General features: G+C 42.8%; 3 protein-coding genes across 4 annotated transcripts in view; 1 reads left to right on the top strand and 2 right to left on the bottom strand.

Annotated features, from left to right (window-relative positions):
• Positions 1 to 14,536, top strand: part of LOC128751311 (5-hydroxytryptamine receptor 3A-like) — a 32,311-nt gene that overhangs the window by 13,106 nt on the left and 4,669 nt on the right. The window lies entirely within an intron of this gene.
• Positions 4,370 to 8,969, bottom strand: LOC128751310 (inward rectifier potassium channel 2-like). 2 transcript variants are annotated; one of them, XM_053852260.1, is made up of 3 exons: positions 8,820 to 8,962; positions 7,809 to 7,880; positions 4,370 to 7,698 (listed from the first exon to the last, which is right to left on the bottom strand). In XM_053852260.1, the coding sequence occupies exon 3, from the start codon at positions 7,484 to 7,486 to the stop codon at positions 6,155 to 6,157; it is 1,332 nt and encodes a 443-aa protein (XP_053708235.1). In that variant the 5' UTR covers positions 7,487 to 7,698; positions 7,809 to 7,880; positions 8,820 to 8,962; the 3' UTR covers positions 4,370 to 6,154. The 2 variants fall into 2 exon arrangements, with proteins under 2 accessions (XP_053708235.1, XP_053708233.1); XM_053852258.1 differs by lacking the exon at positions 7,809 to 7,880 and having other exon boundaries at positions 8,820 to 8,969.
• On the bottom strand, positions 9,827 to 10,966 carry LOC128751386 (inward rectifier potassium channel 16-like). The gene has a single exon (XM_053852346.1). The coding sequence runs from the start codon at positions 10,964 to 10,966 to the stop codon at positions 9,827 to 9,829; it is 1,140 nt and encodes a 379-aa protein (XP_053708321.1).

The raw sequence follows: 14,536 nt of genomic DNA, 5'->3' as shown, positions 1-14,536 counted from the left end.
AGATGGATGGATGGATGGATGGATGATGCATGGATGGATGGATGGATGACGAATGATGGATGGATGATGATGGATGGATAGATAGACAGACAGACAGACAGACAGACAGACAGATAGACAGATAGATAGATAGATAGATAGATAGATAGATAGATAGATAGACACCAGCAACATTAGATAAGTCAAAGGTTAGAGTTAACTTTAAACATGACCAGTGTCAGATAACATGTTCGACCAAAGCACGCGACAGCTGATGCACTTGCAAGGACCCTCTGGTCGCAAGTGCCCGTGTCTGTGTGTGTGTGTGTGTGTGGACATGGGGGAATCCTGGCAGGAAACTAGCTTCTCTATCGTCACCTGTTTCAACTATTCCCTGTCTTCTTCTTTCTTTCTTTTTCCCATCGCTCCAGCTGAAACTGAGGGTCCGTGCTGTTGTCCCTTCCGTGTCTTTCATTTGACCACAGGCTCCAGTTGCTAAGCCAGATGAAACCCAATTACGCGATCGCTATTTTTCCCTTCTGTTGACACTTTCTCTCCTTACTGATCTTGTGGAACTTGTAAACACGCACAATAGCAACATTAACTGCGCTGCACTTTCTATATTTGGCCACCAGTGTAAACTATGTTGGACCCAAGTCGAGGTGTTTCCATGACATGCGGGGATGCGGTCACTCGTGAAGCAACAACAACTGGCTTATTTTAGCTTCCTATTGGCGTTAGCATCAGCATTAGCAACCATTTACCAGCCGGGAATCCGTCGGCGATCTATTCCTGCCTGACCTTTGGGTTCTGGCTGCAGCGCCACTGACCTTGATAGCTGCATCCAGAGCCTGTAAACAGAAGTTGAACTGGAGATGCATTGCATTGCATGGCACTCGCAGCTGTGCGTGACCGCAGTAGTCTGTCAGAGCATCTTTGTAATGAATATACCTCTGCTCAGGCACGAGGGCAGCTCCCCTTTGGTTTTCACCCCTTTTATGGGCAGTTCATTGGAGCGATTCCATTCATCGATAGATCGTTGGGCAAACCTGATTCACTGGACCAGGAAGCAAATGCAGTCTGATGTGGTGAGAAGCCAATGCTGTTGGGCTCACTGTGAGGCGTTCATGACCCCACGTGGTGTTGTTGGAATGAACTGGTGGTCTTGGTTTGAAAGCCTTCAGTGGTCAACACCATTGAGCAGTGAGCCACACCATTTCCACGTGTGTGAACCTCCAGATGTGGCTCCATTGAACCCGTCCTAGATGTGGACCTGGATGTGGGTGTGAGCTCCATGTTCTCATGACTCATGTGTGCACTCTGAGGAGTATTTCCCTTCTTCTGCCCCCAGTCCCCGTCTCTCACTGAGCACGCCCAATATTTCGACTGCACATCCACCGTCAGCACTTATGCAATCTCATGTCATCGGGATTATGTAATTACCTTATTTAATCCTTTTGAACTTTTGGTTGTTACCGTTTCTTTGGAAGTGGATTATCTTTTGTTTCGATACCGGAACTTGGACATCACAATTTCCAAGTCAAATGGTGATGTTTGTTTTGATTGGACATAACAAGTGTTCATATACATATTTAAAAATATAAAAAAATATTATTATTATTATTATTATTATTATTATTATTATTATTATTATTATTATTATTATTATTATTATTATTATTATTATTATTATTATTATTATTATTATTGTCATTATCATTATTATTATTATTATTGTTGTTGTTGTTGTTGTTGTTGTTGTTGTTGTATTGATAATAATAATAATAGTAATAATATAATAATGTTGTTATTATTATTACTACATTTTGCCTGTAATTATAGCATTTGGCCTTACTTACTTAATTACTACTATTACTACTATGAAGTATTTGCCACTGATAATTATACCTTATTTTACACTGAGGAGGAACATTTTACTACTTTTCATTTCATCTGAACAAAATATAGACACATCATTATGAAACAAAGTATTTAAAAAAATATTGTTAAATGACAATAAAAAGTGAGATGTATTATTATGTTACATACATGTACTACTTTAAACCCCCTGCATTTTCAAAAATATACTGTGCGATGATTCTGAATATATATATATATATATATATATATATATATATATATAGAGAGAGAGAGAGAGAGAGAGAGAGATTCATAGATATCTATTTCTTTTTTTTTTTATATACTTTAGAGACTGCTAGTGTGAAAATAACAGAAAGTGGTGACTTGTCAACACACCTGGCTTGTCTGTGGCCATCTTGAAAACACTTTCTCCTTGCTATGTCTGTGTGAGTCAAAAAGTAATTTTAATGTCAGTGAATTTTTGACTTCAATTTTGTGTCTTCAGTTATGTCTTTGTTCTCATATGTCACCTGTTACTTCATATGTTTTGTCACATCATTCGATCTAAACCACGCATGGCACTGGAGTTCACCAGCGAGTGCAAAGAGTTCCTTATCAAATAACCATCTCAAATATGCTCGGAAAAAACAGTGCTGGCGACAGAAACTTCCTCCCGCGACATCAATCCACCCCATCTGTCACACACAGCAGAGTTAGGTGTGTAAACTTTAAGAAAAAGACCGGCCATGTGATAAATAGAAGGCAACTGATTTACAGTTATTTGAAGGGTTGCTGTCAAAGACAGGAACATGATGATGGACTCTGGATCTTTTTTAGACTAGAGATGTAAATTTGGGTGTAAAACTAGAGGTTTGAACGAGGCTTGCTGTAACAAGTCTGCTGGTACTTCACCTAGCAGCATCTCCTCTGACACGTAGTCGCTGTGTTCCAGCCACTGTGCTTTTTAATTTATTTGTGTGACCGTTCACCCGGCTAATGTGAAGGTCGTGCTATTGCGGACCAGCCATTTCGAGGGAATTTGCCAGGGACGTCAGCGGCATCATCGACAGGTCCTCTGCAGCCAGCTCAGGCCAGTCAATGAATTTCACACAGCGCACGACTCTCCAGCTGAATGTCACCACACATGCTGATGTAATCCTGCTCTTTTTGGGGGCGATGAATTTAGGAAAACATCCCAGACACCTGAAAAGCCGTGGCACATCATCCAAAAAAAATGTAAAAAACTATTTTTTAATTTTTTTATTGAAAAAAATACATAGAAAAAGTTATATTTTTTATTTTAAGGGAGAATTATGAGAAACATCAGATGGGATTGAATTATTTTTAAGGTTATTTTCAAGTCAAAAGCAAGATTTGTGGATGTTTATCGGATAATGTGGAAAAAGCCCCGAGGTGGCTCTCACTTCCTGCGTGGAACCTAATCACATCAGCTCACTGCCTCTCTGCGCTGGGGTCGCATCAATAGATCCCTCATACCGTGATGGAAACCTCCAAAACGCCACACAAACGTGTCGCAGTTGTCGCTATGATTCAACCGAATACAACCTGATGTTGGCCATAATAGGAAAAGATGGATTTTTTTCTCATCGTGTTGCGCTGTTATTGGTGTTACACAAGCTGGCGGCCATTGTTTGCTCTTCCAGAGGAGTCGGTTGTTGTACACGTGTAGCTTAGCTGTGACTACGTACTTATAAGTCCGATATTACACTGTTATTACCATGAAGGAGGGCAGAGGCTCATTTCAGCGGTCAAAGAATGCCCCAGCTACTCCGCGTTCCCAAGATATTTGGAGGATTCTCACAAATATTCTCACACATCGATTGAAAATCTACTCCAAATCTCGGACTGAGCTTTCCGGTCACAACCACATCATCACCTAGGGGACGCTAGAGATTCAACTGATGGTCACTTGGTGTCACAGCATCAACAACAAAACGCTTTTTACTCTGACCCGCCGCCATCGGTGAATACTACCCACTCAATAAGAATCCAGCATGAAACATCTATGCTAACATATCGGTGAAAGCAGTCTGCATTGGATGGTCACAGAATGAGTCCCGCCTCCCCAGACTGCCTCTCCCTTGCTACACCCATGTTTCACCCCTTAGACTTATTGATCTTCGAGCAGAAGTGGTGGTTACTGTCTTTATACTCCATTTTTAAGCCTTTCAGTGAAGAGTGGACCAAAAAGAAGAGGAAACTCAACACCGACTAACTGAAACACAAATAAAAAATGTAGTATTTTTAGTAGTATGCTGGAATAACAGACCTCTGCCAAGCAGCTCATTCAATCCACACTGATTTCCCTGTATGTTTTTTCCCTTATTTTAGCTGTATATTTTTAGCTGGTTCTCATTCGGATCATTACAAAAGAGCTCAGAACGACTCCAGGTGGCGCTAGTTTTCCAGCGGTCGCTCGCACAAGCAAGAAAGTTGGTCGAGTTTATCAAGGTATTTTGGCTAAAACGATGAAAAGCATCCTCATAAAACCCCCAAATAGATTTTCACCAAGGTTTTATTGGAAAATTATGACATCATCTAAAGCATACAGTCTTTATGAGCATAATAATTTACAAAAGATTTTTTAAAAAAACTATACAGTTTGTGCAGGACCAAGTCGAATGGATGAAATGTTTTCAGTCATTTCCCAGAAGCTCGTGTTGCGCACACTTCGGGCTAACTTGATCTTGAATATGTCGAAAGAAAATTCCAGTGTGTGAGTGCTCAAGAAATATTAGAGTTTGTTAAGTGGACAACTCCAATGCTTCATATGAGCCAGTCGACTTTAGAATGAGAGAGTCTCAGTAGGGCTTTGGCTTTTTAAACAGAGACTGCGCTCACATGGACGCCACCCAAACAGAGGAATATTTTGGATCTAATAATAACCCAGCGGTATCTGATCCACACTACACATTGTTGCGCGTACACACCGAAAATATACTGAATTAAAGCCAGTTTGGTGGCCAACTTGTTACAGTCATCCAATAAATAATCTCCTTACAATTCGACCCGCAAGGATGAGCTTTTATTGTTTTAGCGTCAGCCCATGTCAAGCAGTCTCTGTTTCTAATGTAGGAAACTCGCTGATGAGGAAGAAAGTGCTTTGGAAAAAACAACAACACACACACACACACACACTCACACACAGCTTCATGCTTGTCTACATCTAAAATGAACAACACAGGTTGCTGTTAAAATCTCCAAAAGGAGGCTTTGCAAATACAAATAATACATTTTGGCTTCTGGATCTCCCTCCAAACATATCATATGTAACTTAGCAGCACTTATCACAAACATTCACGACTTCAGCTTCACATTCTGTCACCGACCTGAACCGCTTGAAAAGGTTTATTGCTGGAGACGTTTCGGAAAGATAAAGCATCTTTTATTCCCCGCTCCTAATCTGTGCAAGTCATCGTACAGACCACATGGAAGAAGACTGTAAATACCGATTTGCTAAGAGACCAGCTCATTAACAAACAAGTCCTTGTGTGGCTTCAGTTGTTCAGTGAAAAACTAATGCAAAACATATACATCTGCTAAAATAGCTTATACTGAAGGCTGCGTTCACATGGTGTTTGCTCTTGTGTGACTTTTTTTGTCGTTGTCATGGGCAACTACAGCATAAACAATAATAGATGGAGGCAGAATATAAATAATCGGATTGATTCCCGGACAAACTTTATTCATCGAACACGCCAATAGCTTTAGCGCGGCCATCTTGTGTAAGCAGACAAATGCGTTGTATCGCACTGGTTTTTACTTTAAAAGATATATGACATTTGTAGTGGTAAATAAAAGAATTTTATGTTTGAATTTTGGAGGATTTTAAGGGGAAGTAAGCCAGTGAGGTGAAGCTAAGCCTATAGGCAAAGAGGCCCAGACGTCCCTGAGGCGTCCGCAGATGGGCACTGGTTCTATGGTGAAAGCTAAGGGGGAGACAAACACTCAGCTGGGGAAAACATTTTCATCTGCCTCTACTGACAGTTATGGACCGTTGGTGAAGGTGGTGAGAAGGTAGAATTCAGAATAAACCATTGGAATTGCTTTTTTGCTCTCTAGAAATAACCTGAAACACAATGTGAATGTAGCCTGTTCCCTCATTTTTTTAAACCCAAATTTAGCGACAGTGAGGCCACACACGGTCAAAATTGTGTCATAAATCTTTGATTCTTTATCAAAATGCTTGTACCCATGTGAAGGATCTGGCCAATATTGTTCCTACAGCCCAGTGCAACCAGTTCATGTAACCCAAAAGCTCCGTTGCAACCGCAACCTCATGAATCACCTGCTGTTATATTTCGGGTTCCGCAGTCAAAGGTCTTGTTTCTAAAGGCAAAATGTCCGCGCTGTGTTCAGAGTCTGAGGCTGCATCTGTGTTCACGTCATCCAGAGCATTCACCTCAACGTCCTGTGTGCTCCTGGTCTCCTCCTCCTCCTCCTCCTCCTCTTCGATGTCCTCCTCCAAGTCGACCTTTTCAAGCGCGACCTCGTTCTCATAGCAGAAGGAGTTCCTTGAAGTGGAGGGGTTGGACCTCTTCTCTGCCAGCTCCCTGGCACTGCACTGTGGGGTGTTGGTCACCTCGTAGGTGTTGTCAAAGCGAGAGTAGTCCACTCTGTAGTAGTTCTTCTCCTCAAATAGGACCGGCTCAAAGCGGTAACCCCACAAGATCTCGCTGGCTATGTAGGAGCTCCGACACTGGGTGGTCATAGCTGTGGCCTCCACCATTCCCTCAAGAATGACGACGATCTCAAATTCTGATGTCTCCAGCTCCTGCTTGTTCATCTCATAGAAGGGGCTGTCCTCATCGATCTCGTGGACGATGGTGATGGGAGAGACCAGGAAGATTCTGTCAATGCCGCTGTCAAAACCCACGTCAATGTCCACCTGATCCAGAGGGATGAACTCCCCCTCTGCGGTGGTGCGGGACTTCAAGAGCTGGGCTCGGACGTGGGCTTCCACCAGGTGACTCTTCCTCAGATTCCCCACTCGCCACATGAGGCAAAGCTTCCCGTCCCTCATTGCCACGGTGGCGTAATGGCTGAACACCAGGGTCTCGTTCCTCTTTTTGGGCTTGGCCATCTTAGCCATCACGGCACCGATGATGAACGCGTCGATGATGCATCCCACGATGCTTTGGAAGACAACCATGAACACAGCAACCGGACACTCCTCGGTCACATACCTGTACCCGTAACCGATGGTGGTCTGGGTCTCCACTGAAAACAAGAAGGCAGCAGTGAAGCTGTCCACGTTTGAAACACACAGCTGAGTCTCGTTCTCCAAATCTCCGTAAGAAAGCGCCACCAGCCAGAAGACCAGGCCAAAGAAGAGCCAGGAGAGGAGGAAGGAGAGGCAGAAGATGAGCAGCATCCAGCGCCAACGAATGTCCACGCAGGTGGTGAAGATATCTGCCAAGTAGCGCTGGCCCTTCTCGCTCATGTTGATAAACTGCACGTTGCAGTGACCGTCCTTCCGGACGAAGCGACTCTGGCGCTGGGGCTCGTCCAGCGCCTTGTTGACGTTGCCGTTGCCGTAGCCGTTGGGCACGGCGATGGTGGCGAGCTTCATGCCGTCCTCCTCTGAGGAGACGATGCTGTAGCGGTGGCTTCGCACGCTCCCCATCGCTTCCGCCTGGGAGGGCTGGGCCTGTTCTGCTTTGGAAAACAGTCTAAGTTTCTGGTAGAAGCGTTGGAGAAACAGTTTCGAATGATCCCGGGGACAATCTTAGGCAGAAAATACGTCCACCAGGACCTTCAGGAGGGGGACACGGCTGGCTGGAAGAAGGTGGCCTACTCCTCCCTGGCACCACTTTTGGACCTCATCAGTGAAGAGGGCTGTGGAAAAAGACAACAGTGTGAGAAGTAATTGACAGGAGCCAGAGCCAAGTGCGTGTGGGTGTGTGGTTACACGCGGTGTGTAAATAATGCAGCGTAAACTCAGTTACTTTTCTGCTCCAGACAAACGTGCGCAGCACTGGGGGGACCTTCCCAATGATATTCATATTCACCGCAGTGTGCTGACGGAGAGGAAAGGAATATTTAATGTACAAATTAATGAGGCAGCTCAGTCCGCAGGGACCTGAGTCAAATTACAGATCGACTTAATCCAGATGGAATAAAGGCACATTTCTAGGCCTCTTCCAAACACCCACTCTGCAATTAAACACGAATTTATGCCGACAAGTTCAATATATTTGGGATTACTGTGGGTCACAGTTGAATCTGAATTGTGAAAACGTCATATGGTTTAAGGAACTGAACAGAAATAGGTTGCTTTTAAAATATGCATGATATATTTCTGCCAGTTTATGGTGTTTTTTAGTGTCATTTTGAACCATTTTTAGGGCATATTTATGGTCTAACATCTGTATCTCACTTATTTCTTATGACTCAGATTTTCAAAACCATCGCGTCCATATCAGAAATTTTGGTATTAGTGTGAGTGCAGGGTAAACTTTTAAAGTTTCAACTGAGTAAGTGACATCGGATCTATATTATTGTCATTGAAACAAATCCTCAGACAAGTTTCAGCAGCAGCAGCAGCAGCATGGCTGGTGGTGCAGGATGTGACAGGGATGCACAGCCCGCGTGCATCCACATGTGTTATTGTTTACAGCAGCCGGGGCAAATGGAAACTGGTTACATAAAGCTGACCCTTTTTAATAATCCGATCAATAGTTGGGCCCATCAGTCTGCAGTTTCTGTACCACTTAATTATGCAACCGCCGGTCCTTATTTCAGTCCAATATGCCTCCCACCGTTACATATGAAGTTTGCGAGTCTAACACTTGCATATCTATGTCAATAACGATTATTATTGCAGCTACTTATTGTCTTTATTTCGGGTCTTTAAATATATATAATTCTTTTGTTCATATTAATACTTAAGTTTTAACTTTGCAGCACTAGTTCTGGTCCATTCTGCGAACAAACAAAAATAGGATTTGTTTACATACCTGTAGGATCTTGTGGTGCAAAACTGTTTTTCGGCCGCTACAAGTCCCATACGCGCGTCCTGCGCGCATCTGCGCACTTATTGAGTTTTCCGTTTACGACGCTCTCCACGGTTCCGGTAAGAAGCTGCGTTTTCTCCCATGAAACTCTCCAGCTGCAGTGAAGATGAGTGACACTGCGAAGAGGGAAATCAGGAGCGCTCCTAAGCCCCGCCCCGTCGCCTCTACCGGCCAATGGGAAGCTTGTGCGTCTCCGGGTGGTTTTTAAATGAACACTTTGGAAGTCTGCTTTAAAACGACATGCAAGTTTACTCTCAGTTAGCTGTTTTTGTTCCCACATATTTTACATTTCTGACTGTAAATACAGAAGACGGTTGATGTGGTGTCATGGAGAATCAGTTTTGAGTGTGACCACAAGATGACAGTGTGGAGCAACTCTGCAGATTTGACGATGATATTTTATTGCAATAAAAAACCTGCTTCCATTCCACTAATGTCTTAAGTATATTTATCAAAGTTAATTATCGTTTTAATGCAATTTTGCGTCAATAATTTAGAGAAAAAACTCTTAAATGTTTCCACTGAAATAGCCCTTTTATTTTTTAATCATTTCTCTTGTATAAGTGTAAAATACTATTACTATATACTATAATATTTTCCCTTTACCTATAACGATTTTAATTTGCAATATTTTTAATTTCCCCCAAATTATGATTATTTACAAATATTCCGTTAATATTACTTACTATTCTGCACTTTTGAGCTTCAAGAAAACAATCTTATCTAACTCTATTTTTTGAATAAAAAATAAAAATAAAAATAAAAATAAAAAAAAATAAAAATAAAAATAAAAATAAAAATAAAAATAAAAATCACTTCATCAACCATGTCTGAAATGTGTGACAGTTTATTGCAGTACGCCATAAACACACTTTATATATTTGCCAATAAATATACAGAATTTTAACACAAAGTTATATACAAAATATACATACATGCTGGTTGATCCACTACAAGATGGTTTGGTGCATCACCTCTTCAGTCACGTAAGGTCTTACTGTGGTGGCGTCTCCCTTTATTGAAGACACTTGTGAGGTGTGTGTGCGGTTGAGATCCTGATTCCCGGCTCTGTCATACTGCTCTGCGCTCAGATGCGGCACTGGAACCCATGTGGACTCATTAAACCGAGAGTAGTCGACTCTGTAGTGGTTCTTCCCTAGTTTCAGCATGTCCTGGAAGCGCTGTCCCCACCGTATGTCAGCCGGAGTGTAGCAGGTCCGAGTCTGGTGCAGCAACCCGGTGGAGTCTCCCGTGTAGGTGAAGGTCACAATGATCTCAAAGTGGTCCTCCAGCAGGTCCTCCGGGCCCACGCGGTACAGCGGGCTGTCGGGGTTTATCCTGTGGATGATAGTCACCGGTGTAGGGAGGACAACTTCTCGCTCCTCGAGCTCCAGATCTTGGTACAACATCACCATGTATCCAGAAGGCTTCCTCACGTGACGGACAAGTTGAGCTTTCGCGACGCCCTCGAGGATGTGGTTCCCTCTGAAGTCCGCTAGTCTGAATGACAAACACAGAGTCCTGTCTCTGAGGTTCACTACAGCAAAGCTGCTGAATCCAACCGTCTGCGCCCTCTTCCGGGCGGACGCCATTTTAGCCACGATGACCCCGATGATGATGGTATCCAGGAGGCAGCTGAACACATCCTGAATGGTCACCACGACGATGGCCACCATGCAGTTCTCAGTCATCCCCCTGAAGCCGTAACCAATAGTAGCCTGCGTTTCCATGGAGTAAAGGAACGCGGCCGTGAAGCTGTGAACGTTCACCACACAGGGGTTGCTCGACTCACTGGCGGTGTCTCCGTTTACATACGCTATCAGCCAATAGCAGAGGCCGAACAGCAGCCAGGAGAGGATGTAGGACAGACAGAAGAAGAGGAACATGACTGTCCAGCGGATCTCCACCAGGGTGGTGAAGATGTCCATGAAGAAGGGGCTCCAGTCCCCAGGGCCCTTCTGGAACACCACGGGAAACCTGCCGTCCTTCTGCATGTAGCAGAGCTGCTTTTTGCTGCGAGCGCCGCCGAACGCGTGCACGGTGGTGAAGCTGGTGTTGATGGCCTCATGGCCACTTTGTTCCAGACTCATTTTCACCAACCTGGTACAGACAAGGCACAGATCACATCAGTCAATCTGGAAAACTATTCCCCAAAGCAACCAGTAATTTGTACATCAGTTATTTGAAGGCCTTAGTAAAATATATTGACGGCTCATGAGGCTTCATGAAACAGTGTCCTCATTTTCTGAGCCCACTAGATGGCACTCGCGGCTCTAAAATTGTTGGATTTGAACAACCATTTTAGACAAACGCAGCTTCATTTTTAAACCTCGAGCGCCACCTACTGAGCTCTGAAAACGAGGACACTGTTTCATGAAGCCTCATCACTAGTCAGAATGTACTTATATAAAGGCTATATTTTCTGGGAAAAACCAACTGGAAGCTACACAACAGACTTGCTTACCACATTCCTAGTACTTCAACATTCAACATGGGGTTTCATCTCTTATTGAACCCGCTGTAAGTGGAGAGCAGTTGGCTTGTCACCTAGCCCATTTGGGCCCCATTGTTTTTGTATTAAGCCTACTTTTGACACCATTTGTGTAAAAAAAAATACAGGATCTATTCAGATATTAAACAATAAACAGAAGTGTGAGAACTGTGAGAGGACATCTGGTATTCTACGCTATATGATTTTACTGAGAAATGGTCACTGGCCGCCGTTGTTCTCTCTCAGAGTGCCGTCCTTATTCCCATTCAAGCTCTTTCATATATGCTGGGTTGGTTTTTGCTGGACCCTGGGTGTCTGAGCAGGTAGTCTCGGTCAGGCAGTCCCTCGGGGTATCATTGTCCGGTGTCAAAACCACTATTGCAGTTGTTATCAGCGGTTGATGATTTACCTTCAGTGGACTCTCGGCACAGCTTAACCTGCACTGATCGTTCTTAACATCCGCTTGAGATGATAAAACAATGCACTGAAGTTTAGCGGTTTGTTGTCTCTGGCTTGTTTTTCTTCAAGTCTTTTCACTCTTCTAGTGGAGCGCGTAGCCAAACTAAAGAACAAGGTCGATTTCAGGCGGAGCTTTCCCGAATTTGAAAGTCGTCTCTTCCATTCAAAAGTGCGTTACGGCGTATTAAGCGCTGACGTCTTGCAGTTATTAATCTAATGAGAGTCAATTATTATCCGTCTCCCCCTCGGAAAGTCACTTGTTAACCTATTATCTTTGATACTGCCAGTCATAAATTCCCCAGATCTTTTTATGAGAGCCCCAGCCGTGTGGTGAACGTCACATTGTCGCGGTCGGATCGATGCAATTGGAAGCCTTTTGACTGAACGATTTATTGCTTTATTGTGTCACCTGAGTCGCTTATCCGTGTTGTTCTTGCATGTTTTAACAAGACGTCCTGACAGTGTCTGTTTCAGAACGGGGTTATGAAATATGACGCAGTAAATGAACTCAATCATCTTTTCAATGGCACGGTCATCGTAGTAAATGTTTAGTATTAAAGGCTTCTTCTCCATTCTGATACTGCAAAAAATAACGATAAATAAGATACAAAATTGAACAGTACATGATACCTGAACTATTTAATATAATGGAAACATGATACTATACTCCACAATAGTACTTGGTCAAGAGTATTGTATCAACATAGACTTATATTGAGCAAATTATATTTCAGATTTCATATTTATATTGCGCATTTTTAGATAATATTTTTTCAATATTTGTGCTTAAAAAGTTTTTTAACATTTTTTTTTATTTTACAAATATATCTGTATATTATTATTATTACTATTATTATTACACACATGTCATTATTTAATTCATATCAGATATACACAGCATGTTGTATGAACATAATAACATGTTTTGGAATTAACTAAATATATTTTATTGTTAATACGTAAGTCATTAACAAAAATATTGTATTTAATAAATCATACGTCTGAAATAGCAGTTTGCTAAAGAATATTATTTAAATGTTACTCGCATAAACAAGCTTTATAATACAGACTCCCAAATTATTAAAATATAAAAATATTAAAAATATATAGTGCTTGACCAAAGAGGAAAAAAATGCCAAATCAAACTGCGATTTTGTCTGGACAATAAATGAATTATTATTTATAATTCATGAATGAAGAGCTCACCTGCTGTGAGTGGTCAAGCGTCACCAAAGCCCATGAGGTGTGCGCTGTCGCTGTTCTGTGTCCAAGTGTTTGGGGACAATCTGGTCCTGAGGCAAAGTCCCAGTTTCCTTCCTGACCTCTCAGCAATCGCCTCCTTCTCAAAGCTCATTGGACGACGCTTTATGGCTCTTGGAAACTTTTGATAAACACGTGTGCTTAAAAGATCAATGGGAATAGATAGGGCCTTGTGTCAGGCGAATATGTACAGTGTATACTTTAAATTCTTTTTCATGAATTAACCTTTGCCCCCTGGGGTGAAGAAGCTTTCAGGGCCACAGGGATTTTCTGAGGTCGAATCATCCTCAGTGAGTTCTGATAAGAGGGACAAGATCAAAACAGAAACACGACGACGGGCTCAAGATGATTTTTACTGCGGCTGTAAACACAGCCTGAAGTGTCAGACAGGTCAACAACAAACCCGCCGTGAGCTTGAAAACAGATCGTGACCCTGGCTGCTTGTAACGCCTTGACACGCTGTGCTTTAGTTTTGAAGATGCAAAGATAAGCGACATTCCACCTGAGTGATAAGCAGGACGGGAGAGTTCATTGTGCATCACCTCTCACTTCCTGGATATCGATTCAATGAGGCCTTTGAATGGAGTGTGATTTCCCTCATAAGAGTGAAACGTGTGTGTGTTAACATACCATTCACGCCTCCGTCACAACCCTGAGAATGCATGTTCCACCTATTGCACCTATTCCATGCATCACTCACACTGGGTTAGCTTCGAATTATACCATCCCTTTTCTGACACCATTTTGCCAAAGAGCAAGTCAGTGAGGCTTCAGCAGTCGGTTTCTTCACTGTTTATCTGAACCTTTTAACTGCTGCTTCACTCCCTTTTGGTCGACTACTGCGGGTTCCTCAGAGGTAGTGATGGCTTGGTGATGTTTCATGAAACAGTGTCCTGATTTTCACCAGACAACTGGACAACTAATTCAGTGAAACCTCACATCATTTCTAAGACAAGAGCGCCATCTGGTGTTTCATCAACCCTGCGGTACTGTTTCATGATACCTCGTCTGTCCGTCCCCACTCAGAGGCATCAAACAGTCTCAGCATCCTACTTCTGACACCACTGAGTGCCTCACAGTGAGAGTGTCCCACAAGATGCTAGATGAGGAGGAGCAAAAGCTCAATTTCATGCCTATCACTCGCTTCTCACCTCCCTTTCTATCATGATAGATTCATTAGAGGCCACTAGATGGCGCTTTAGATTTCCGAAAAAAAAAAAGAGGTTTCATTGAAATTCAAATCCAAACATATATAAAAGCAGTACCCTCTGGTATCCTCTGAAAGTGAGGACACTGTTTCCCATCACTACCCTTCCTAACTTCACATCTCCTCACAAGCCGTCCTTCTGATCCACCAGTTTCCGATCCTGAAGTATGTTATTTAACATACCCTGCTCTGATTCAAATAACCCTGATGACTAGGCGATTGTTTTTTTGTAATAGTCCGGAG

Source organism: Synchiropus splendidus, chromosome 19 (assembly GCF_027744825.2).
Source record: "Synchiropus splendidus isolate RoL2022-P1 chromosome 19, RoL_Sspl_1.0, whole genome shotgun sequence".
Taxonomy (NCBI): Eukaryota; Metazoa; Chordata; class Actinopteri; order Syngnathiformes; family Callionymidae; genus Synchiropus; species Synchiropus splendidus.
This window is presented reverse-complemented; position numbering and strand designations above follow the sequence as displayed.

Excerpts from the sequence above, each read along its gene's own strand:
- LOC128751310 (XM_053852258.1), bottom strand. The coding sequence starts at position 7,486 with ATGGGGAGCGTGCGAAGCCACCGCTACAGCATCGTCTCCTCAGAGGAG.
- LOC128751386 (XM_053852346.1), bottom strand. The coding sequence starts at position 10,966 with ATGAGTCTGGAACAAAGTGGCCATGAGGCCATCAACACCAGCTTCACC.